Genomic DNA, 27897 nt, shown 5'->3' with positions numbered 1-27897 from the left:
AAGTTAACAATGCTCAGCAGGCATGGCTATGGGAATGATTTTTTAAAAACTTTTATTAGTAAATAGCTTGGTGTTTCCCTTTTGCACATTCAAAAATACACAGTGAACAAGTTGTTTCAAGCTTTCTGTTGTATACAATCATTATGAAATGGGAAAACAATAAAGCCGATTAATGACAAGGTTTAAAGGTGGAATATGCCAGTGGTGGTGCTTCTGCAATGCAAACTAATAAAAGTAAATAACAGAGTAATACAGCACACCATCTGAAGGAATAGTAAGTATTGATTCATATTTATACATGTTGACTTGTTCTACAGTATGCACATGGACACGGTACCTAAATCTACTGCCCCAGCAGCACTCCCTTAGGGCCAGCCCAAAGCAAGACGTGCCGATTCTCCGAAACACCGCTCGTACAAGACTGGCGATCGCGGACTGATCACTACATAATCACAAGCAGGTGTCACGTTCCATCTGCTGAAACTGAAACCGTCCAGGGTCACACCAGACATAAGCGGTTACATATTACACAGCTGCTACGCACTGAAGTCGCCTTACAATGTATCATTATGACTGCAAATATGAATGGAAACAGGAACATTGTTCTGCGTTATAGTTCAAAAAAAAGATTTTTAACTTCGCATTGAGCAGAGACTTAAGAGTAGAAGAGGAAGAAATGACTCAGCGATTAAATACAATGACATGCAATCCAATTTCTGGACAAAGGACTACGAGTCAAATTAATTTGAAGTTCTTCAAACAGTGCGAGACCCACTTGCAGTGGTATAAAGCACAGTGATGGAAGGAAACATTTTTATAACATGGTTAAAATCAGGTTTCTTAAGGAGAGGAATTTCAGTTTCTAGTGAGAAAGAAAGGCCGTAAAGACACATTAACTCAGTATATCAGGGACCAAACACAAATAACAGTACACAAAACTTCCCACATTGAAAGAGAAAAGTATTAAAAAGTGCAACTGCAAGTACCGAGCTTTAGAGTTTTATTTTCCATTGCACTGTAATGAGAACGGCATCCTGCCCTCTAAAGCTGCAAGAGATTTCCTACTGGCAAGAACACCATCTGAAATTACAACCAGCAAATCACAATTATCTGTACAGTTTGAAGTGAAACTCAGAGATCCTAAGCAAGTCTGCCTGTAAATGGAGATTAATTCTGAATTTGTACAGGAAGGGAGAAGGGATCATCAGCCTGGCAGACAATGCCAAGCGCTGTCACACTTTGGTAATTCTATTGCGCAGACATAACAAGTAGGATATATTAATATTGCACAGAAATGGCTACACTTCTTTCAGGAAAAAAATCCCTTTCACTAAACCCCTGAACTGCCACAGACTAGAACAGCTAACTGTCATTTAAATATGTAAAAGAAAGTAAAAAAAGAAGAATAAAAAAACAAACAAACTGGCAAGACGTAAAAAGCCACAGACAGCAACTTCATAGATACCAATGTATGGCACAGTCCAAAATTGGTGTGTGACAGTGTGTGTGTTGGGCGGGAGGGGGTGACACAATTTATGGGTTGGTCTGCTTTCTGCAATATTACCCAAGAATCCGTAAAACAGTGACACTGATGACTCTCGATTAAAACGGTACTTTGCATATGTCTGAGTACCATACTTTCAGCAAAGACTGTGGCTGATGGCTGGGGGAGGTAGGCCGCCATTTTACCCACCAGAATGTACAATACTCTACAAAGCCCCTGGAGTCCTGCTCAACGTGGGTCCGAAAGGTTTTCACATCTTCTCACTTCCTTCATTAATCTGCTTGTTTTTCTGAGTTAGGAGGATCCAGCTACAAACTGGCAGTTGATCCAAGAGCCCATCTCATCTTCATGCCATAATTAATCAATAATTTCTATACTTAACTTCATAATTTGACCTTCAACTCCTGTAACTTAACACCCACCCACCCACAACCACACACACGCACACACACTCACACAGAAATGTTTGTGTATTTCAAGGTTTGGTTTGGAACCAATAATCATGTTTAAAAAAAGGTCTAATTCATAGGACAGACCTGCTTCTTTTTCCCTTTTAAGTCAGTTAAAACCTCTTGTGTAAAACCAGTAAATTAACTGTTCCCGGTTTACTCTTTCACAGAATGGCCAGGAACAGCAGGTGTCAGCAGTGGCATTCCCTTTCTTCTGGGTGGGGGGAGTGCATAAACTGCAGTGTAGACAGCCACAGAGCGACACTAAGCAAGGACAAATATCGACACTCGCTCACAGTTGCACATGTACACTTTTTCCCCTTAGTCCACCATCTTAGGATAGTGTAGGAAGTTCCCTTATCTCACACAGCATAGCAGTGGGTTGGAGTGGGGAGGGGGGGTATTTTTCTGCTGCTTCGTTTCAGTGTGGTTGGGGAAAATTCGAGGAAATCATTCTCATTTATTTCTCTTTAATGTACATTTCTCCATATGTGAACCTGCCTTAATGGCTGCCATTGAAGTCAGTGGAATAAGAACACTGCTCGATGCCTGGAGAAAGGGCTGAACCACGCATGCACAGAACATGTTATACCGCCATGGAGCAGTCGCGGCGGCCATGGAGAGCCGAGGTCGCCATGGAGAGCCGCGGTCGCCATGGAGAGCCGCGGTAGCCATGGAGAGCCGCGGTAGCCATGGAGAGCCGCGGTAGCCATGGAGAGCCGCGGTAGCCATGGAGAGCCGCGGTCGCCATGGAGAGCCGAGGTCGACCAGGACACCATGGTCTGCTAACCCCCATTTGGGTCAGGAGGGCCACAGGTACTTTCCAGCGTTCAACTCCGGCTGTCTTTGAGAAAGACCTTTGATTTGAAAAGGGTGGTCTTATTCTTCCTGAAACGTCTACATTTCCAGATTTTCTTTGTTTTAAACCCAAGCCAGGTGATAAAACCCAATTTGGGAAACGCAAGCCAACAGAATAAGAAAGACGAAAAACGTTTATGGGACAATTAAAGAACTGGCAGAACCTCACAAAATAAAAAATTCTCTAAAATTTCAATAAAATTTTTTTTAAAAGCGAGGGATCGGAGGAGGGTCATTTCCAACAAACACGAACGGTTAAAACAGCATTTTAAAACATTTCAGACAATGGATTCCGTCAAAAGGCAAATTTTACTGGCTGTGTTCTCAACTGCACTCGGGCAAATCCATTCACCGATTTCCCAAGCCCGACTCCCTTTCCGGTGCATTAAAAGGCGAAATGAGGACCGAAAGGAAAAACGATCAGGCCGCGTGCGCGCCAGCTGCCAGTCCTGTCAGCACCCTCCCAGGCTGGCCCCGCTAAAAAGGCCAACACCAGTCGCTGGAGCTCTTGGACCGGGAACAGTCCTCAGAGCCGAGGTAACAGATCGAATGACGCGGTCCGCCACCACCTCCTGGGGCCTCCATCAAACCTCTGAGGCGCAGTCCAGTTTGCGTACGCGGTTTCCCTCCAAAGTGCAGAGCTCAGACAGGACTCCGTGGCCCACGGCCCAACATGTAGCCCGTGTGTGCACCTGACCCAGACGTAACCCATCAAAACAAAGACAAACACGCGGGCGTTTACCAAGCATCGCTAGGCAATGTTATCATAAACAATCTCCAACAGTTTCCCTCTCGAGAAACCTTAAATGTTTAAGGATTACCGCCCTGAGCTCTCTGTTGGTGCAGAGGTCATGCAGAGTTGAAATGTGTGGCATGCGCTGACAGAGACAAGCAGCCTTCCCCCCCCCCCCCCGCATCGACAGACCCGCCCGTTTCTCACTAAGGTGGCGAGTTTGTTGAGGGAGGGGGGAAAATATACATATCAGCGCCTCATAACCAGCAGCTTTGAAAACAAGTACTGGACTACACGAAGACAGATTTTTGGCACAATTACAGCCAGACGCCGTTGCTATAAAGGGCGGGACACAAGGACGTTGAGAAACACAGGCTACGCGGCGAGCCCCCTGCAGTGGACGTGGAGGAGCATCAGAGAGCCAGATTCGGGCTTATAATGGCGGGACCCGGAAAGGCGTCTCCATGCGATGTCAGCGGTAACTGAGCAGGGAATAGACCTGCATGCACTGCATTCTTATTATAAGCTTAATAAAAGGAAAGAGGAATTTTGTGGGTGTGGGATTGGATCGGAGACCCCCAGTTTGGGCAGCAGGCTCTGAAATGGGAGAACCCCGGAGAGCGGGGGGGGTGGCTTGGGGCGGGGCGGGATGGAAGCTGGACGGGACGCCCTTCGTGCGCTCTCTGAGCTCGAGACAGGCCAAATGGCGGACGCCCAGAAGGTTCCGCGACCTTTTCTCGAGTGTTATGATGACGAGAGGCTGACTGAGGAGGGCGAAGAATGATCACCCTGTGACAGGAAGGGGGGGGGGGGGGGGTGGTTACATGGAAGCATAGTGCAGCGGGTTCCCCGACTGCACTATGGGGGAGGTCTTCAGTCTGGAGAGCAGACTTTGGGGGGGTCCGGAGAGCGCAGTCGTTTTCACGGTATGGGGAGGTCCGGAGATCGCAGTCGTTTTCACGGTTTGGGGGGGTCCGGAGAGAGCGGTCCTTTTCACGGTTTGGGGGGGTCTGGAGAGAGCGGTCCTTTTCACGGTTGGGGGGGGGGGGGGGTCGTCAGCAGCAGGTGCGGCGGCTCTCGGAGGGCTGTCGGCGGAGTTTGAAGCTCTTTCCCCCCGCCCCGCCTCCTGGTTCCGACACGGGGATCCTCTGGCCTGGGGAGAGCAGAGGGGGAGAGAGAGAGAACGCTGCTTTAAACACCGGCCTGACACGGGACCGCCAAACACAGCACCAGGGACCCCCGACACAGACACTCAGCCTGGGGCCTGTAGCCGCTGTGCTGACTATCTGTGAGGCTGAGTGTCAGGCTGGCTGCTAAAAGGCTCCACGCAAGAACAGTATGGGTCTGACTGAGGGGGGGTGGGGGGGGGGGGCGTAAACGATAGGGGCACTGGTGTGCTACAGACACTCCTAAATGTAGCGCTATAGCATGCTGTCACGAGGAAGAGGTTTTGAACACAAAAGTCTTCCTCGGGCACCGTGTGGGTCAAAAGGTCGGGGTAGAACACTGTCTCCCAGAGCAACAGCAGGGTGTGGGAACCACTTCCTCATTAAACTGCATTCTGTTCAGAGCGAAACATTACTACTGTTATCCTTCACTAATCTTATATTACACAAAAATAACATATATATAAAAATAACAACATTCTACACGTTATAGTGGAAAAACTAGGCTGTACTAGGAGTGAACTATTTTATGTTTTATTAATTTCATGTTGGGCAAATACCTGAATCAAGAAAAAAACAAGTGTCCAATGTGTTTCTACACTGTGAAAGTTATCATGGTGAAGATCGTGTCAGGTAATGTTAGAGGGGCGCAGGATACAGTAACAGCTTGCTGTGAGAGTAAGAGCTCTTATGTAACCAGAAGCTCACCCCGGCAGCCAGTTAGCACATCAGCTGATATGCTGGCACACATTGCAAGCGTACAGGGCACAGCAACATCTAACATAGCACAGTGGCTATACTGCACGGAGGCTCTATTAAACGTGCCAAAGCCTCCCAGGGAAATGGTTAGGGTGAGGGTTACGGTTAGGGTTAGTGTTACAAGTGAGGGTGAGGGTTAGGGGCAGTAATGTTACAGTTGGATGGCTCCAGATCGGTTTGGTAAAAACAGTACCAACAGTGCTTACTTATCTCTATGAAGACCTCGTTGATGTTAATTGCGTTCTTGGCGCTGGTTTCCACGAAGATCGCATGGATAGAATCGGCGTAGTCCTTGGCATCCTTCTCCGAGACTTCTCTGTGGACGGATTTGAGCACAGCGTGAAAGAGGCACAGTCACCGTACACTACGACCAGGAGGGCAATAGCATCTTCCGGCTTTCAGCACTCTGTTTAAGCCAATGGCTGGTGCAGAAGTTCCACACACCTTGTTTCCAAGGCCTAATTTTGGATGCTGACTGAAAGGAAACCACAAAAACCTGAAGACATTGTGGTCCTCCAGGACTGGAGTTAAACCAGCACACACTGCGACCCTCCAGGACTGGAGTTAAACCTGCAGACACTGCGGCCCTCCAGGACTGGAGTTAAACCTGCAGACACTGCGGTCCTCCAGGACTGGAGTTAAACCTGCAGACACTGCGGCCCTCCAGGACTGGAGTTAAACCAGCACACACTGCGACCCTCCAGGACTGGAGTTAAACCTGCAGACACTGCGGCCCTCCAGGACTGGAGTTAAACCTGCAGACACTGCGGTCCTCCAGGACTGGAGTTAAACCTGCAGACACTGCGGCCCTCCAGGACTGGAGTTAAACCTGCAGACACTGCGGCCCTCCAGGACTGGAGTTAAACCTGCAGAGGCTGCGGCCCTCCAGGACTGGAGTTAAACCTGGAGACTCTGCGGCCCTCCAGGACTGGAGTCAAACCTGCAGTGCTCTTAGAATTTTCACTTTACTAACAAAACATACAATCGGAGTAAGAATTTTGTTCTAAATATTGCTGAAAATACATAGAAAAACTGTCAGTACTCTGCAAGAATTCAGGTTACTGAATTATTTATGAATGACTTCATTAATGGTTTAAGCATTTCAAATAAAGTCTGTGACCGAGGTCTGACCCATCTTCCCATCCTGCACATCTCTCAGTCAAAGCTCAGCATAGACTCAATTTGTGCCCATTATAAAAGGGCTATAAGAGCCGAGGCCACAGTTACTCAGATGAACGTCTGATGCGTCTTAATGCAGCTCATGGACCCAGCGTGCGCATCCGTCTGTATATCTGGTGCGATGACCGGCCCGCGGGACCGCTTTACGCCGTGCTGCCTGTGCGGCTGACGGGCGTCTACAGGAGGGGCTCGTCGGGGCTCGTCGGGGCTCGTCGGGGCACTGTGTGAGGCGGGGAGCGCTCCGGCAGGTTCGGTAACCCTACACCCGGGCTGCAGGGTAAAGTATCCCCCAGCAGCCGTGCAGCGCCCCTGGATCCATTTCACCAGCAGGGCTGCCAGACGGGAGGGATAATCCCCACTGGGAGGGGGATTCTAAAATATTCACAAGGGAAGATCCAAAGTCGTGATGTATGGGGAATGGGGGGTTGCTGGGTGGCTCATCCGGTTATAGCTCTGTTCTAGCGCATGGATGGCATCAAACCCGAGATCATTCTAGTGCTGACTGTGGCCGGCCACCCCGCTGGGCCCTCGTAACAACCAGGAAAGGGAGGGTTCTGGTTGGCTGTGGGGACAGTGACTCGTTGCGCGGCAGTGACCCCTGCTGGTGTGTGCTGGCAGTGTAGCAAAGTGGGAAAGGAACTGGGCTTGTAACCGAAAGGTCATAAGTTCGATTCCTGGATAGGACACTGCCGTTGTACCCTTGAGCAAGGTGCTAAACCTGCATTGCTTCAGTACATATTCAGCTGCATAAATGGATGCACTTTTACATGTAAATACTATGTAAAAGTTGTGTAAGTCGCTCTGGATAGGAGCGTCTGCTAAATGCCTGTAACGTAATGTAATGCTGGTGGGGTGGGTGCCTGCAGGCGGTCCTGCTGAGCTGCAGAGGAAGCTCTTCCTCATGCACAGGAAGTGAGGTGCGCTAACCAGCCGCAGCTGACGTCCAGGCTTTGGGAGAGAGCAGGGGCTTGTCTTTAACAGCCGATGTTTTAGCGCAGATTGCAAATTGTGAGAAAAACTGGAAAAAGCATTTAAAGAAAGATGTATTAGCCTATGCTTACCGTGTGAACTGGACTCACTGCGTTCATGCCTATGAATAACTACTACATAATGAGTAGTGCACCTTATCGGACCTGTGTTTTCTAGTTGTTCCAATGACCTTCGGTATGCAACTTATTGTACGTTGCTTTGGACAAATGCGTCTGCCAAATAAATGTAATGTAATGTATGGGGAGTCAAAGATGGATGGGGGGATTTTGAAAAAATACTGTTAAGGAACAAAATCCCCGGCATCTGGCAACACCGTTCACTGTCACGGGAGCACTGGAGACAACCCCCCCCTCCCCCCCCCCCCCGCCCCTCAAGTTCCATCAACTAATCATTTCATATCAGATCCTCAACTAATATGAACTTTTAAACCATTTCAATTATTTCATTTACTGATAAGACTTGGACAGCATTTTTTTGCACCACAACACAATGCAGCATACAGCAAAGAAGGACAGACAGGATAGAGAAATAAAGCAGTCATACAGACAGGATAGAGAAATAAAGCAGTCATACAGACAGATAAAAGAAATAAAGCAGTCAGACAGACAGGATAGAGAAATAAAGCAGTCATACAGACAGGATAGAGAAATAAAGCAGTCATACAGACAGGATAGAGAAATAAAGCAGTCATACAGACAGGATAGAGAAATAAAGCAGTCATACAGACAGATAAAAGAAATAAAGCAGTCATACAGACAGGATAGAGAAATAAAGCAGTCATACAGACAGGATAGAGAAATAAAGCAGTCATACAGACAGGATAGAGAAATAAAGCAGTCATACAGACAGGATAGAGAAATAAAGCAGTCAGACAGACAGGATAGAGAAATAAAGCAGTCATACAGACAGGATAGAGAAATAAAGCAGTCATACAGACAGGATAGAGAAATAAAGCAGTCATACAGACAGGATAGAGAAATAAAGCAGTCATACAGACAGGATAGAGAAATAAAGCAGTCAGACAGACAGGATAGAGAAATAAGGCAGTCATGCAGGTAAAACAGTTTGAAAACGGGTCTTTAAACTGGATTTAAAAGACACAGACTCAGATAAAACCTGGAAAATGACTCCATAAAAGCCCGAAGCACAAATGCCTTTTCTCTGCATTTTAAAATCTGTAACGAGGACAGAGAGGAGTCTTTTGGTGCGGATTTAGGGCAGTGTGGTGAGCTGCATTCTTTAAAGAGATGTGCAGTTTGTTCTGGGGCTACAGCAAGCTTTGCTTTAAAGTCATTCACAAAATTTGGTCTGACAATTCACAATGCTAATAAAATAAGTGTTTTGGTCTCAGTTATTTAATCTTTTGCTAACACGTCAGTGTCATATGTTTTTTTTGTAATTCTCAACAAAATATTTGTTGTCAGTAACTGTGAGTAATATGCAGGGATTTTAAAGCATTTCCCCAGGTGTGTAAGGTACCTGAGGAGGGGGCGGGGCCATACTGGGGGAGGGGGCGGGGCCATACCTGGCATCGCTGAGGTCACACTTGTTCCCTGCGATCGCCACCACGATGTTCGGAGGCCCGTGCTGACGCAGCTCCTTCACCCAGTTCTTCAACGTCTGGAAAGAATCCTGAGAGAGACCGTCCAGCAGATCAATACTGCCCTCAGTCTCCTGAGAGAGACCGTCCAGCACATCAATACTGCCCTCAGTCTCCTGAGAGAGACCGTCCAGCAGATCAATACTGCCCTCAGTCTCCTGAGAGAGACCGTCCAGCACATCAATACTGCCCTCAGTCTCCTGAGAGAGACCGTCCAGCACATCAATACTGCCCTCAGTCTCCTGAGAGACCATCCAGCACATCAATACTGCCCTCAGTCTCCTGAGAGACCATCTAGCACATCAATACTGCCCTCAGTCTCCTGAGAGAGACCATCCAGCACATCAATACTGCCCTCAGTCTCCTGAGAGAGACCGTCCAGCACATCAATACTGCCCTCAGTCTCCTGAGAGAGACCGTCCAGCACATCAATACTGCCCTCAGTCTCCTGAGAGAGACCGTCCAGCACATCAATACTGCCCTGAGTCTCCTGAGAGAGACCAACCAGCATATCAATACTGCCCTCAGTCTCCTGAGAGAGACCAACCAGCATATCAATACTGCCCTCAATCTCCTGAGAGAGACCATCCAGCATATCAATACTGCCCTCAGTCTCCTGAGAGAGACCGTCCAGCACATCAATACTGCCCTCAGTCTCCTGAGAGAGACCGTCCAGCACATCAATACTGCCCTCAGTCTCCTGAGAGAGACCATCCAGCACATCAATACTGCCCTCAGTCTCCTGAGAGAGACCGTCCAGCACATCAATACTGCCCTCAGTCTCCTGAGAGACCATCCAGCACATCAATACTGCCCTCAGTCTCCTGAGAGACCATCCAGCACATCAATACTGCCCTCAGTCTCCTGAGAGAGACCGTCCAGCACATCAATACTGCCCTCAGTCTCCTGAGAGACCATCCAGCACATCAATACTGCCCTCAGTCTCCTGAGAGAGACCACAGCTGCCACTGGCATGAACGGGACTTGACCTGGGAATCCTGAGCACACTTATGCACTGGAATGAGAACAGTGGCTTAACCAGATAAGCCCCCCAGCAGCCCCAAGTACATTTAAACTCAGCACAAGTGAGAAAAACAGCGCTTTCACAAACTCTCCTTTCAGCAAATAAATATCACATTCCGCAATATAAGCATCAGTCAGGTCATTTACCTCTTATTTTGGGTCATATGACATCTGTTATTCAGCAATGCCATCACATAGGCCTAAACTGCGCAGTCTGAATGCAAGTTAGATATTCATGCAAATAACATATTCAAGTGCAATATTGAACATTACAGAACTATAACTGTTGAAGCTTTAAGTCAGTCTGAACCAGCCAGACAGAACAATGGCATGTTCTTAAACGGTGTGTGAATTTGGGATTATGGAGGAAACTGCGTTTCTGTATGGGACAGGCTGGGTGCAGTGCGACTGTTGCACAACCACAGGAAGGGAGGACACAAGCAGGAAGTCGTACCTCTTTGGTGATGTCATACACAATAATGGCTGCTGCAGAGCCGCGGTAGTACATTGGTGCCAAGGCTCGAAACTGAGGGAGGGAGGGAGGGAGAGAGAGAGGGAGAGAGGGAGGGAGAGAGAGACAAATTCAACTTCAAATACAATTCAAGTCAAATATAATTCAAAATCAAAAATGCTTTCTTGGCATGACCACGCATATGCAGGGCATTACCAAAAGCAACCATCTAATTAAAATATAAACCAACAGTAAAAAACAGTATTGATTACAACTACCTACCACCAGGTCTCCACACCTCCAGAGGGCGCCCTACCAGCACAGACACAGCCCTGCTGCAGGCCTGACAATGCTTCCTGTTTCACCGACCCCCTTACCTGAGCTAAGTGAGATCAGACATCTGCTCGGCTGTACTACTATAAATTTTAGTAGTTTTACTGTATATCAGGGAAATACATTAAATATGTCTGTGGTCCAGTATGAGATTCACTCAAAATAACATTGACATCGCTTAACTTCAAATTAGTTAATTCCAAGTAAACTGTAGGTACACCTTGCAGTTGGGGAGATTACACACACACAGATGAGGTGATGGGGTGATTACACACACACAGATGGAGAGATGGGGAGATTACACACACACACACACACACACAGATGAGTTGATGGGGTGATTACACACACACAGCTGGAGAGATGATGAGATTACACACACACAGCTGGGGTGATGGGGAGGGAGATTACACACAAGTAGCTGGGGTGATGGAGAGATTACACACACACAGCTGGGGTGATGGGGTGATGGGGAGATTACACACACACAGCTGGGGAGATTACACACACACACAGCTGGTGTTTTGGGGAGATTACACACACACAGCTGGGGTGATAGGGAGATTACACACACACAGCTAGTGTTTTGGGGAGATTACACACACAGCTGGGGTGATGGGGAGATTACACACACACACAGCTGGTGTTTTGGGGAGATTACACACACACAGCAGGGGTGATAGGGAGATTACACACACACACAGCTGGTGTTTTGGGGAGATTACACACACACAGCTGGGGTGATAGGGAGATTACACACACACAGCTAGTGTTTTGGGGAGATTACACACACAGCTGGGGTGATGGGGAGATTACACACACACAGCTGGGGTGATGGGGAGATCACACACATAGCTGGGGTGATGGGGAGATTACACACACACAGCTGGGGTGATGGGGAGATTACACACACACAGCTGGGGTGATGGGGAGATTACACACACACAGCTGGGGTGATGAGGAGATTACACACACACGGTTGGTGTTTTGGGGAGATCACAGGAAGCTCCAGAGCTCGGCTGGGCGTTAAAGGTGAGGGGGCAGGGGAGCTGAGTGTGTGAATCAGCCGTAATGAGCCGCACTTCCACACACGCCCACGGTGGGGACGCTGAAGGGGCTTTCCAGCACCGACAGACCGCTAGCATCTCGCTCTGGTTAGTGTGGTGGCAGAGCGACGCAACTCAGAGGGAAAAAAAACACTTCTGGCGACCAGGCACTGGCCCTCCCCCGGAGAAGGAATAAGACCGTTACCCTCGTACAAAATGGCCGAGCCTAACTGCTTTTTTTAAAAGAAAGAGCTGAGAAGAAAAGCGTACCGTGACGTGAAACATCGCAGATGGTGTGGCTCTGGAAGGATGCAGGGCATTCTGGGAAACACTTGCATGTGGCAGTGATCAGGAGACACTTGAGCACTGTGCGGCAGAGCTGGCCAGAGCCTCCATATTTATGGAATGGTGTGTAGTTTTAGACCAGAGCGTCAAGAAAGAAAATCCAACAAAAACAGGCTGTGCACCATTTTTTAAGTTAAAGAAATATAGTTTAAGCACACCAGTTTTGGGCTTGTTTTGTTTGGTATAGGCCTAATATTTTCCCAAAGCTTAAGTGTTCTAGCTTGAAAACAGCAGCAATTAGCAGACGCCTGCCTCAGTAACTCCAAATGAGAAGCAGGTCTGGCTGAGACATGCTGGTAGCTGGAGAGGATAGTGAAGGGTTCTGGCAGCCGGGCTCGCTGGATGGTTGGGGGTTCTTGGGATTGCTTGTGGCGTACAATGACACATGATGTACCCCCTGGGCCTGGCAGCATCACAACAAGGCTTTAACCATGACTGTGTGACAGCAGCTTTGATTCACAGTTACGCACTTTCCTATTCCAAACCAATCAGACACCATACTGTTCCAAACCATAGATCAGAAACCACACTGTTCCAAACCACAGAACATTAACCATACTGTTCCAAACCATAGAATATTAACCATACTGTTCCAAACCATAGATCAAAAACTGTTGGTCCGAACCATGAGTGAAAGATGGTCTGATTCAGTTAAACAGACATCGCAAGGATTCCCTGAATTCCATTTATACTTTTAAAAAAACCTCTAACTGTATTTTCAACTAACTTCAAATAGGTATTGTGGCAATAGCAATGTCCTTGATACGTTCGCTGAGTTCAGTAAACGGCTCAAAACCTGTCTGCTCCAGAGTGTGGAATTACGGAACAATAACTGAACATTTTCAAAAACATACTGCATTGTCTCGACAAGAATGAACAGCAATAAACAATTTCTCTGCAGCATTTTTTTGTAGTTGCTTTGCAGAAAACAAACATGAAGATGATATAGTAAAGGATACACCAAACGGTGAAATAAAAGGCAGAATACGCAATTCTCAAATTAAACATGCAAAAAGGGCCGTTTTCTTTGCATTGGTCTTCAGTAAGGGTGGATGAGGGGCCTGTTTGTACCATAAGACAGATAACAGCTCTGCTACTTCTGAATGGGACTATATTGGCTAGACAGCAGAAGGAAACTGCAGCATGTACAACACACAAATATGACCAAAACAGCTGCTTATGCTGATCGCATGTGTGGAATATGAATCTGAAGATCTGGCCTGAACGGGAGACTGACTGGCACAATATGCTCTGTGAATGGTCACAGACAGAAAAACCCAAAAACAAAACTGGGTAAACATAGCCAGTTTCAGAAAAGCCCTCAGCAGGCCCTGAAAGGTTTATATTCCTGTACAGTAAATATACCTAAAAGACATATATAAAGTGTATGAAGCACACATATAGCGACAAATACATACTTATTTTTAATTATGGCTTTTTTATTTGCTTGCAATGGCACCATTTCCAGGTTCCACACAGAGTTTGTACTGGCAGGGAGACTACTTCAGGAATGCCAGATTGGCTGAGTGTAGGAAAGGGAAAGTGCCTGTCAAACTGGCAACCCAGACCCCAGTCCTGTGTGGTCCTCCCCCCCCCCCCCATGATGTGGGCGATCTATCACACACATCTGGCCCCAAAAGCTATAAAATACACCCCCGATCTTTTCCCCCCTACCAGTGTGCAGATTAGCTGTTGAATTATGGGACTGGCATCCTATGTGAGACTGTCTGATATTTCTGGAATGTTCTAAGCGCTTATGGGGTCTATAAAAGGAGGACAGGATAATCCTTCCGGACGCTTCGATTTCAGCCCCCCCCCCCCAATCTTTAACGTACCCTCCTCCACAGGCCCCGCCTTCTTTAGGAGGGGTGAAAATGAGCGGCAACTGGGAATGGGGTGCTGCTCTGTACCCCATCTTTAAAAGAGCAGGCGGAGAACACACCTCCTGTTTCACTGCCTCCTGGCTCCACTAACGCTGAACTCCAAACCCCACCTGCACTGCATCAGACACCACATCCTCACACCCATACAGTGCGCGGCCAGTTCTCAGGGGTTCCTACAAATGCATCTTTTTTTTTTTTAAGCAGAGTGAACAGGCCTGCCTCCTTTCCTGCTGTTTATTAATTCGGACAGGTACACAGCAGAGGGAGTAACAGGTAGACCACAGCTGAGAGATCGTAGGGCGAGGGATTGTAGCCCTGCCCACGGGGGGGGGGGAGCTTGTATACGGCTCGAATCTGATTCACACGTCTCACCTGGACCGGATCTTATTAATCTGATTCACACGTCTCACCTGCACCAGATCATATGAATCTGATTCACACGTCTCACCTGGACCGGATCTTATGAATCTGATTCACACGTCTTGCCTGCACCAGATCGTATGAATCTGATTCACGTCTCGCCTGCACCAGATCGTATGAATCTGATTTACATGTCTTGCCTGCACCAGATCATATGAATCTGATTCACACGTCTTGTCTGCTCTGGATCATATGAATCTGATTCACACGTCTCACCTGGACCAGATCTTATGAATCTGATTCACACATCTTGCCTGCACCAGATCGTATGAATCTGATTCACACGTCTCGCCTGCACCAGATCATATGAATCCGATTCACACGTCTCACCTGCACCAGATCATATGAATCTGATTCACACGTCTCACCTGGACCGGATCTTATGAATCTGATTCACACGTCTTGCCTGCACCAGATCGTATGAATCTGATTCACGTCTCGCCTGCACCAGATCGTATGAATCTGATTTACATGTCTTGCCTGCACCAGATCATATGAATCTGATTCACACGTCTTGTCTGCTCTGGATCATATGAATCTGATTCACACGTCTCACCTGGACCAGATCTTATGAATCTGATTCACACATCTTGCCTGCACCAGATCGTATGAATCTGATTCACACGTCTCGCCTGCACCAGATCATATGAATCCGATTCACACGTCTCGCCTGCACCAGATCTTATGAATCTGATTCACACGTCTCGCCTGCTCTGGATCATATGAATCCGGGCCCAGGTTCCTAAAGAGTCCCAGAGTAGACGCTCTTCTCTAGGATCAGCCCTCCTCTTTCGCTCCTAATGGAGAGGATCTGAGCAAGGGAAACCGCCCCAGATCCACACTGCTGCTTAGAGATGATTTATGGATGCGAGTCAGAGTCGTAGAGCTCCTCTCCCGAGCCAAGCCTCCTCGGGTTGGGATGTTAGCCGATTCTGAATCTTCATCTGAATCTGAATCTTGGCGAGTGCAGTGGAGAGCGCTGGCTGTGTTATACGGTGTAATGCTGATACTGTAGCGTGCTGCTGAAATAAACAGCCTGGGGGGCAGGGCGATTCTCCTCCGGGGTCGCTAAGCGCTCGGGTGTCACGGTAACCAGGAGAGCAGCCGGACGGTGTGGCAGGGGGGCGGGGGGCGGGGCTAAGGGGCCGCTCCGGTTTCCTGCGCGTCCCTCGTCTTAGATTACGCTGAATTCACTTCCCCCCTGAGCACCAGGGCCCCGGGCACCCAGCTGACACCGGGGCCGCGCCGCCAGGCTGAACGGCGGGTTTACCTGCAGCTCGCTCACCTACACGCAGACCACCTACACGCGGGTCACCTACACACAGACCACCTACACACGGGTCACCTACACACAGACCACCTACACGCGGGTCACCTACACGCGGGTCACCTACACACAGACCACCTACACGCGGGTCACCTACACACAGACCACCTACACATGGGTCACCTACACGCAGACCACCTACACATGGGTCACCTACACGCAGACCACCTACACACAGGTCACCTACACGCGGGTCACCTACACGCAGACCACCTACACACAGGTCACCTACACGCAGACCACCTACACGCAGACCACCTACACATGGGTCACCTACACACGGGTCACCTACACACAGACCACCTACACACAGGTCACCTACAAACGGGTCACCTACACGCAGACCACCTACACGCAGACCACCTACACACGGGTCACCTACACGCAGACCACCTACACACGGGTCACCTACACGCAGACCACCTACACACGGGTCACCTACACACAGACCACCTACACACAGGTCACCTACACGCAGACCACCTACACATGGGTCACCTACACACAGACCACCTACACGCGGGTCACCTACACGGAGACCACCTACACGCAGGTCACCTACACGCGGGTCACCTACACGGAGACCACCTACACGCAGACCACCTACACATGGGTCACCTACACGCGGGTCACCTACACACAGGTCACCTACACACAGACCACCTACACACGGGTCACTTACACACAGACCACCTACACATGGGTCACCTACACACAGACCACCTACACATGGGTCACCTACACGCGGGTCACCTACACACAGACCACCTACACACGGGTCACCTACACACAGACCACCTACACGCAGGTCACCTACACATGGTTCACCTACACGTGGGTCACCTACACACAGACCACCTACACGCGGGTCACCTACAGACAGACCACCTACATACAGATCACCTACACACAGACCACCTACACACAGGTCACCTACACGCAGACCACCTACACACAGGTCACCTACACGCGAGTCACCTACACGCAGACCACCTACACACAGACCACCTACACACAGATCACCTACACGCAGGTCACTTACACGCAGGTCACCTACACACGGGTCACCTACACACGGGTCACCTACACACGGGTCACCTACACGCAGACCACCTACACACAGGTCACCTACACGCGAGTCACCTACACGCAGACCACCTACACACAGGTCACCTACACACAGGTCACCTACAGGCGAGTCACCTACACGCAGACCACCTACACACAGGTCACCTACACGTGGGTCACCTACACGCGGGTCACCTACACACAGGTCACCTACACACAGGTCATCTACACACAGATCACCTACACGCAGACCACCTACACGCAGACCACCTACACGCAGACCACCTACACGCAGGTCACCTACACGCAGGTCACCTACACGCAGACACCTACACGCGGGTCACCTACACACGGGTCACTTACACACGGGTCACCTACACACGGGTCACCTACACACAGACCACCTACATGCGGGTCACCTACTCACAGACAACCTACATACAGGTCATCTACACACGAGTCACCCACACGCAGACCACCTACACGCGGGTCACCTACACACAGGTCACCTACACGCAGGTCACTTACACACGGGTCACCTACACGGGTCACCTACACACGGGTCACCTACACACGGGTCACCTACACACAGACCACCTACACATGGGTCACCTACACGCAGACCACCTACACATGGGTCACCTACACGCAGACCACCTACACACAGGTCACCTACACACGGGTCACCTACACACAGACCACCTACACGCAGACCACCTACACACGGGTCACCTACACACGGGTCACCTACACGCAGACCACCTACACACGGGTCACCTACACACGGGTCACCTACACACGGGTCACCTACACACAGACCACCTACACACGGGTCACCTACACACGGGTCACCTACACACAGACCACCTACACACAGACCACCTACACACGGGTCACCTACACGCAGACCACCTACACACGGGTCACCTACACACGGGTCACCTACACGCAGACCACCTACACACGGGTCACCTACACACAGACCACCTACACACAGGTCACCTACACGCAGACCACCTACACATGGGTCACCTACACACAGACCACCTACACGCGGGTCACCTACACGGAGACCACCTACACGCAGGTCACCTACACGCGGGTCACCTACACACAGACCACCTACACGCGGGTCACCTACACGGAGACCACCTACACGCAGACCACCTACACATGGGTCACCTACACGCGGGTCACCTACACACAGACTACCTACACATGGGTCACCTACACACAGACCACCTACACATGGGTCACCTACACGCGGGTCACCTACACGCGGGTCACCTACACACAGACCACCTACACACGGGTCACCTACACACAGACCACCTACACGCAGGTCACCTACACATGGTTCACCTACACGTGGGTCACCTACACACAGACCACCTACACGCGGGTCACCTACAGACAGACCACCTACATACAGATCACCTACACACAGACCACCTACACACAGGTCACCTACACGCAGACCACCTACACACAGGTCACCTACACGCGAGTCACCTACACGCAGACCACCTACACACAGACCACCTACACACAGATCACCTACACACGGGTCACCTACACACGGGTCACCTACACACGGGTCACCTACACACGGGTCACCTACACACGGGTCACCTACACACAGACCACCTACACACAGGTCACCTACACGCGAGTCACCTACACGCAGACCACCTACACACAGGTCACCTACAGGCGAGTCACCTACACGCAGACCACCTACACACAGGTCACCTACACGTGGGTCACCTACACGCGGGTCACCTACACGTGGGTCACCTACACACAGGTCACCTACACACAGGTCATCTACACACAGATCACCTACACGCAGACCACCTACACGCAGACCACCTACACGCAGGTCACCTACACGCAGGTCACCTACACGCAGGTCACCTACACGCAGACACCTACACGCGGGTCACCTACACACGGGTCACTTACACACGGGTCACCTACACACGGGTCACCTACACACAGACCACCTACATGCGGGTCACCTACTCACAGACAACCTACACACAGGTCATCTACACACGAGTCACCCACACGCAGACCACCTACACGCGGGTCACCTACACACAGGTCACCTACACGCAGGTCACTTACACACGGGTCACCTACACGGGTCACCTACACACGGGTCACCTACACACGGGTCACCTACACGTGGGGACGCCATCCAGGAGAGACCTGGGAGAACAGCAGCTGGCCTCAGAACCACATCCGGGCCACCTGCATTTGTGTCTGTTTGTTTACTTTCCTCCCAAACAGGCTGATGCTCAGTACGGCCCACACGGCTGCCTGTACCTGTGGGAACCCGAGTGCGCCTGCAGAGGTGCTGGGAGCTTGGTGCGCTATGCTAACCATAGGCCTGCAGAGGTGTGGGGAGCTCGGTGCGCTATGCTAACCATGAGCCTGCAGAGGTGCGGGCAGCTCGTGCGCTATGCTAACCATGGGCCTGCAGAGGTGTGGGGAGCTCGGTGCGCTATGCTAACCATGGGCCTGCAGAGGTGCGGACAGCTCGTGCGCTACGCTAACCATGGGCCTGCAGAGGTGTGGGGAGCTCGGTGCACTACGCTAACCATGGGCCTGCAGAGGTGTGGGGAGCTCTGTGCGCTACGCTAACCATGGGCCTGCAGAGGTGTGGGGAGCTCAGTGCACTACGCTAACCATGGGCCTGCAGAGGTGTGGGGAGCTCTGTGCACTACGCTAACCATGGGCCTGCAGAGGTGTGGGGAGCTCTGTGCACTACGCTAACCATGGGCCTGCAGAGGTGTGGGGAGCTCGGTGAGCTATGCTAACCATGGGCCTGCAGAGGTGTGGGGAGCTCGGTGCACTACGCTAACCATGGGCCTGCAGAGGTGTGGGGAGCTCTGTGCACTACGCTAACCATGGGCCTGCAGAGGTGTGGGGAGCTTGGTGCGCTATGCTACCCATGGGCCTGCAGAGGTGCGGGGAGCTCGGTGCGCTATGCTACCCATGGGCCTGCAGAGGTGCGGGGAGCTTGGTGCGCTATGCTAACCATGGGCCTGCAGAGGTGCGGGGAGCTCGGTGCGCTATGCTACCCATGGGCCTGCAGAGGTGCGGGGAGCTCGGTGCGCTATGCTAACCATGGGCCTGCAGAGGTGTGGGGAGCTCGGTGCGCTATGCTAACCATGGGCCTGCAGAGGTGTGGGGAGCACGGTGAGCTACGCTACCCATGGGCCTGCAGAGGTGTGGGGAGCTCGGTGCGCTATGCTAACCATGGGCCTGCAGAGGTGCGGGGAGCTCAGTGCGCTACGCTAACCATGGGCCTGGCAGAGCCAGTGACCCAGCCGCGAGGTACCAAACAGCCCCTCTGAGCTGCGCGTACAGAACACAGCACAGAAAGCACAGCGAGGTCCGTCTGTTCACTACAGGCTGCAGTCTGGCACCTCTAAACACGCAATATTCTGTGCCACTTAAAAGGTACAAGTAACAGGGCGTGCGAATATACTCTACTCTAACATTCACTACTTTTAGGTGCGAATTGCCCCACGAATGGCAAAAAAATAAGGTGGCAAACAACCTCTTTTATTTCATTTTGTCATTAACTCTAATAAAGCTGTAGGAAAAAAAAGAAGCGGTTCTACAGAATTGTTTGCTGCTCACTGCAGCGCATTCTTGCGATCTATAGATCACGCCGCTATTATCTTCTTGGACAAATATTGCATTTGGACTCAAAATGTACACATCACACCATTGACCAATATACAGCAAATAATGATGGTTTTTGTTCCAGCCAAAGTAACGAGCTCTGTATTGTAATGAGCAGCTAACTGCTCTTAATTAGGCACCAACTACTCTTAATTTAACTTTTTATTTTTTACATCTAATGAAGGATGAACTACCCCCCTAAAGCCACATTATGACAGAAATAGCTATGTATGCCCTTAAAAATAAACGTCCCATATTCACATCCCAGGAAAATCAATGGGTCAAACCAACTTATTCTTTTCAAATATTTGTTTAATTGATTCAACTGACGGGTGAGATCAGTTGGGTCCCATTTGCTGAGAATGTGGAAACATGAAACCCTCTGTGTAAAATGAATGTTTACTGACAGCAAAAGGCACACAAGCCAAACCTGAATTTAAGTTTAACCACGCAATTATGTTAGAACACATTTTCAACAACCTCAATTGATTAAGAGATTAAGAGCTCATTTATTTTATTGAAGGAAATTATCCAATATTTTGTCAGTTCTGACTGTTGTTGCAGAACATTAAAAACTGTTCTCATTACACTGACCCATAGCTTCATAACATCCATCAGTCATCCCAAGTCCAAAGACAACTCCGCCATTCTGTGCAACACAATGTACTAGATGTGTGGTAGTACCACTAGATGGTGCTATTTGACAAATGAGGACATGAAAGCGCTGTTACTCCTGACAAGACTTTGTTTCACATGAAACATGTAGTGCAAATGAATAATGTCAAATGAATATATCGCAGGCCAAATAATGCATATTCCAATAGTGAACTTCATTAATTTTTCCAAAGGACCACGCAGGTGGCTTTCTTCATGCAGAACGGTGCTGTGCGGAACTGTTTTAAAGACCACACTCTGTTGCCATTCTGTTCCGATCGTTTACTACAATAACAATTCATTCTTCAATTCAATTAAAATTTATTTGGATAGCACTTTTTACAAAGGGCATTGTCTAAAAGCTTTACAGAGCTCCAGGCCTGAACCCCCAAGGGCATGCTCAGGGTGACAGTGGCAGGGAAAAACTCCCTGGCTGGAAACAGGAAGAAACCTTGAGCAAAAAAACGAAATAAATCTTTTCTAATCTCATATGAAATAACTGACAGCTTATCATTTAATATACTGCAATCCATGACTAACTGAGTTTGGTTCTTTGCTAGAACATTTATCACAAGGGAGGCAATGATGTTATTAGATTTAATACTCTATAACATGGGCGCCAGACTCCAGTCCTGTAGAGACACGGCGTCTTTTGGTTTTTAGTGCACTACAGCACAAGTGGTTTGTTTAAGCTGCTGATTGGCTGCCTTTTCCTCAAAGCATTATGGGCTGCTGACCTTCTGGAAATCACAGAAACCTGCAGACACTGCAGCCTTCCAGGTCTGGTCTCTAACAGCCCTGCTTTATATCCATATTCATAAGACTCTATCACATAATATACAAACGTAGTGCGAATGCTTGATGCTCTGTATGATACATTACCAAATTATATTGGGCTGCTTATTTATGGTGTTCAATTTTGCAATGTAGGACTTTAGAGGGATAATAAACACTAAATCACATTTTAATGCTGAGTATCCCATGTCCATTTGATAAATCATGTAAGTCCTATAATAAATTTTAAAAAACTGACATCTAATTAAGCCGAAACACCACATTTTGTGCAAAAGAAAGTGCTATGCACTGCCATCTAGAGGTGAAAAGCGGAGTTTCGCTTGGAGCCCAGCCCAGCCCACACCCGGGACACACCCGGGGCATGTGAAAACGCTTTTACACAAGCAGGTCAAAGCCTCATCTCCGCCCCTCTTCTGGAGTCATAGGGCCTCATCTCCACCCCTCTTCTGGAGTCACAGGCCCCCATCTCCGCCCCTCTTCTGGAGTCATAGGGCCCCATCTCCGCCCCTCTTCTGGAGTCATAGGGCCCCATCTCCGCCCCTCTTCTGGAGTCATAGGGCCCCATCTCCACCCCTCTTCTGGAGTCATAGGGCCCCATCTCCACCCCTCTTCTGGAGTCATAGGGCCCCATCTCCACCCCTCTTCTGGAGTCATAGGGCCCCATCTCCGCCCCTCTTCTGGAGTCATAGGGCCCCATCTCCAGCCTCCTCCTGGAGTCATAGGGCCCCATCTCCACACCCTCTCGGAGTCATAGGGGCCCATCTCCACCCCTCTTCTGGAGTCATAGGGCCCCATCTCCACCCCTCTTCTGGAGTCATAGGCCCCCATCTACACCCCTCTTCTGGAGTCATAGGCCCCCATCTACACCCCTCTTCTGGAGTCATAGGGCCCCACCTCTACCCCTCTTCTGGAGTCATAGGGCCCCATCTCCGCCCCTCTTCTGGAGTCATAGGGCCCCATCTCTACCCCTCTTCTGGGGTCATAGGGCCCCACCTCTACCCCTCTTCTGGACTGACAGGTAAGAATTCTTTATTCAAACTGAAATAATAGGACTGCACAAATTATCCTGCTCATTTCAAACTGCCTGTGGTCGAGTTGTGACAGCCTGGATACTACTTTTTAGTCTTTCCTCTAGTTCCATTTTCTATAGTTCTTTAGCTGCAGATTAGGTATTTTAGTAGTTTAGTAGCAGGCTAGTAGATTTATCGTTTGTTCATTGTTAAGATTAAGGTAGACTAGTTTTTATAATTGTACATAGCTTTTTTAATTGTAGTATTTTCCAATTTTTGTATATTTTTTTCTTCAATTTCAGCAAAAGGGCCACGTCAAGCAGAGATAGCTAGCATGGGTTTCACCTGTCGTGGCTGTCAAAGCACCACCAAGTTACTCACAAAATGTCACTATGATTGCTCAAAGTGAAACCGTGTGGTTATGGCCAGCTAGCTAATATTAGCTGACTTGGCGTGCATCGTAATGTAGTCGACATGGTTCCTTACTGGGGGATTAAAACAGTCAGATGAATGACTCAGGCCAGTGAGTTGGGCCTTTTTTCCACTCTGTAACCGCATAAGGACAGCATAAGGACATCCTATCAGGCTTATTTTGCAAAAATACCTTTGCTGGTCTTTAGGAAACAACGATTCGATGTAATCTGCGGACATCATAATAAAATAGCAATGACGGCTAGCTTTATCTACAATGGGTCCCGACTCAGAACGCCGACTGACGTGGGACTGTTTTCCCCCTGGCTGGCTCCGCCTAAGTACCTATGACACGATACCAACAGGATCCATCCCTCCGCCCCCATCTGTATCCCCTGCCCTCCCCCCAGTGCGTGTTACTGCCACGTACAAGATCTACATCACCGATATTTTCATGAATAATCATTTTCCGTTCTGCATTTCACTCGATCATAAACTGCCGAACCAATGGTTTTTGGCCACACTTCTCCATTGCACAGTAGGAGCAGTCGTTCTGAGGGAAGCCAGCTGAGCAAAGCCACAGAGGGATCCTTTTTCATTAACAGGTTTAACATACGGGGTGTCAAACTCTAGTCCTGCAGGAGTGCATCGTGTCTTCTGGTTTAATCAGTAGTCTGCTTAAGCCTTGGAAACAACATTAGTGGGCTCTTTTTGCAATCAATGTCAAATGAATCACTTAAGTGCAAACATAGAAATCAGCAGAAGCAGCAGCTCTCCAGGACTGGAGTTCGACATCACCGGGTTTAAAAGGTGACTCATTTATCAGCATAACCGCCTCCAACCTTTCATACCAAAATGGTCACAGGAACTGGACTTTCAAGTTGACACAAGAGGTTTCAAAGCTGCACAGTTTTTGTGGCGGAGGTGTTTCTATAGTGTCCATTTTGGAATTATGTGGAGCAGAGGCAGGTAACACTGACCCTGTGGTGCCAGAGATACGTCAGCTCTATATTCCACCCCAGAAGGCACAGTTTGGCTGATTAGTAACAGACCCAGCCTGAATGCTCCATCTGAACTGTGAATGACGGAGCACCTCAAGCTCTCGGTCACCTGTGTGCATTCAGTCTCACGATAACTTTAATTATGTAGCGAGGGGTTCAGATGGAGCAGAAACCGGGAACATCTGTGCCAATCCAGGAGCACGGTTTCACCCCAGAACCCCCGTCACTCAAATCACAGTCCTCAAGGTCCAAGAACTGCTGGTTTACCACCCTACCACCCTAACCCTTTACCTAAGAGTCAGGTGTGAACACAGTCCGGCCAATCAGCAGCACTAAAATTGTTCAGTTAATTACCTGGAGTAAAAGAAAACCAGGGCCGGATTTGGATTTGGATTCAGATTTGAGTATCCATGCCCTAGAGTGTGGGACAGTCATTGGTAACAGCGGAGGACCACATCTGTATGACAACTTCTTCTAGAATGAAAATACTACTGCAACGGTTTCTCTATATGGCACATCTGAGGAAAATCTAATTTTATCAACGACAGACCACGTTTTGAAAATCTCACTTTCGGTGACTTCTTTCTTTTGTAACTGCAGCCCTGATTTCAGTCCCTACAGTCTCATTTCAAATAATATTTTCAGCCAGTTGATGACAGCACGTGTCCAGTAGCATTTTTATTTTATGTTCATTTTTTAGCTTAAGGAACAGAAAAAATGGTGTTTGTCTTCGCAGTAACACACCTCTAAAAATTCTTAAAATGGACGAGAAGTGTGGCCAGATAGCAACGGGTGAACACTATAGACAGCTAAAGGGAGCTGAGCTAAAATTCACATTCGCTAGCTATAGCCACAACCCAGCGTTTGAGTTTAACACTCTCCGTCAGATTTCACACAGCTAGCCAGTCACTCAGTAATCATTCATGACAACTGCAGGTCATTTTATCATAAGGAACTTGGTTGGTCGCTAGCTATGTAGGTGTTAAACTGACAACCTGTTACAGTACAGTAGCTGAATATGTAGCTGCCTATCCTAAGTAGCCAAAAACACCACCACTCACTCAGCATGACGACCCCATTATTATTAATATAGTGCTTCTTCTTTGTTCAGTACACATAGGAGCTAATGTGAGCCAGCCAAGATAATGTAGGTACATGGAATCAAACTGCTAACGTACCCGCCCTCCCATTATGACATCACAAAAGGAAGTAAAGGCTGCTTACCCTTTCCTGGCCTGCTGTATCCCAGATAAGGAATTTGTGCAGTTCATTCTGGTACTGCACTGTCTTTGTCATAAACGATGCCCTGGAAGTCAATCAACTCAACTCAATTGCATGCGTAACCATCACGATCAACACTGCATGCACATTAATAACATTGGTCTGGTTATGAGTAGCCAATGGGTTTCATGCAGAAAGACATGCGTTGGCTTAATGACACACAACAGGGTCAGAAGAGAACTGGTGAGGGCTGATTTCAAAATGGGGCTTGTGGATAAACTGGTCAAAATACAGGTCCATTACTATGCTACTTTTGTACATCTGACATATCAGATTATCTGATGATACACGGATGCCAACATTTACTATAGAAGTGAGAACGCAATGATATCGAACCATATAGAAAATATCATATGTAAATAAATTACTGAACTCAATGTCACTGAAGATTTATGGCGTCCCAGAAATGGCTCAAAAACTCAATCAAAAACACAACCATTTTAATCAGAATGTGATTTCTATGGGCATACTTTATATAAAATATGCACAAGCAGCTTTTTCAAGATGAGCATCAAAAATCCCCAACCAAGAATTCAGCATCGTAACAAAATACCTTTGTTCATATGCTATTTATGTGGCCTATTTACTGCAATTTGCAACAGCACTGCCAAATCCAACCAAAATTTGACAACTGACAAACATCTCTGATAAAACCATTAACCTCTACAATATAACTTACCCAATTGTTGGATTGATGTTGGGGTCAAAGCTGTCTTCCACAAACCTCCACACAATGCTCGATTTTCCTACTCCAGTGTCCTGCAACACCAAAAACATTCATGTATATGTCAACAAAAAAAAAAGAGAAAAAGTAATCAAAACAAACTCATCTTTCAAAAAAGGCAAACCCTGACAATTCATGCAATGCTGAATAAGCACTTTCCACAGAAATGTGTTGATGGTAACGGTGGTTTGGCAGGTTAAACACTTCAGCATTAAGTTGCATTTCTTGAGCCACTTCGTATTTTATTTCCAGGGAGATCGTGTTTGTAAGCTTTACCTAAATTCATGCCTAAATAATTGCACACACTTCCAATTTCAAGGCAATACATTGCTAGCAAAAGCTTCAGGCTGACTTGAATTCAAGGTTCAAATATTTATCATATTCATGTTTTTATCAACGTGGAATACTGGCCATAGGCAGAAACCACAGTCAACCTCAAGTTTATTAATTTCTAAGACAAAACTGTTTTAAGTAAAAAAAAAACATTAAATCAATTTAACTTGTTCGTTAACTGAGCCAGCTAGTGCACACATAGATGTTTTCCCAACCATATACTTATCAGGCAGCCCCGCTTGTTTTAGTCAATTCATACATATCACTACTGGTAAGCAACAAAAATTGCATCATTAACTTTATTCAGTTTAGGGAAACAATAAATGCTAACTGGATAGATAACAGTACGAAACTAATCGGTAGCAGTAACTACGCCAGTACGCTAGCTAGCTGCATAGAACAAGTCGTTAGCACTAACTAGCTCAGTCAACATTTAAACCAGTGCAAATTTTGCGAAGAATGAAATGTCAGACATGTTAAATCCTTACCCCAAGCAGGCAAACTTTTAACTCTCTTAGCGCCATATCAATCTCCAAATCAACATTAACTTTATGTACATCCCAACTACACTGGCTAAAATAGCTAACTACACCTCCCAGCTGCCTACCTAGCCAGCCAGCTACTTGGTTTAGCTACAAAATAGCAAGCCAGTTAGCCAGCTAATTAGCTAGCTGGTTAGCTGTGTTTGGTAACAGGTGGGTGGGAAGGTATCAGACACAAAGGTGTTACTGTTGACCTGTACTAAGGATCACACGAGGGATACGTCGCTATTTCGGTACAGACAGTTCGCATAATCTTGCTAAAGCTGGCTAGCTGGTTAAAAATGTAGTCGTTGACGCCATCTTGAACGACCGT

The 27897-nt window shown here is 48.3% G+C and overlaps 1 protein-coding gene across 1 annotated transcript; it reads right to left on the bottom strand.

Moving 5' to 3' along the window:
- Positions 1-35: 35 nt before the first annotated feature.
- On the bottom strand, positions 36-27897 carry rab22a (RAB22A, member RAS oncogene family). The gene is made up of 7 exons (XM_064306643.1): positions 27531-27897; positions 26665-26744; positions 25929-26010; positions 10716-10787; positions 9164-9270; positions 5676-5785; positions 36-4697 (listed from the first exon to the last, which is right to left on the bottom strand). Exons 1-7 carry the CDS (start codon positions 27564-27566, stop codon positions 4600-4602), a joined length of 585 nt encoding a protein of 194 aa, XP_064162713.1. The 5' UTR covers positions 27567-27897; the 3' UTR covers positions 36-4599.

This window comes from Anguilla rostrata, chromosome 13, assembly GCF_018555375.3.
Source record: "Anguilla rostrata isolate EN2019 chromosome 13, ASM1855537v3, whole genome shotgun sequence".
In the NCBI taxonomy this organism is placed as follows: domain Eukaryota; kingdom Metazoa; phylum Chordata; class Actinopteri; order Anguilliformes; family Anguillidae; genus Anguilla; species Anguilla rostrata.
The sequence above is the reverse complement of the archived record's forward strand: the minus strand, read 5'-3'. Positions and strand labels throughout refer to the sequence as shown.

Excerpts from the sequence above, each read along its gene's own strand:
- rab22a (XM_064306643.1), bottom strand. The coding sequence starts at position 27,566 with ATGGCGCTAAGAGAGTTAAAAGTTTGCCTGCTTGGG. Across the intron at positions 26,011-26,664 it reads AACATCAATCCAACAATTGG|GGCATCGTTTATGACAAAGA; the intron begins GTAAGTTATATT and ends ATTGACTTCCAG. Across the intron at positions 5,786-9,163 it reads TGTGACCTCAGCGATGCCAG|AGAAGTCTCGGAGAAGGATG; the intron begins GTATGGCCCCGC and ends ATCCGTCCACAG.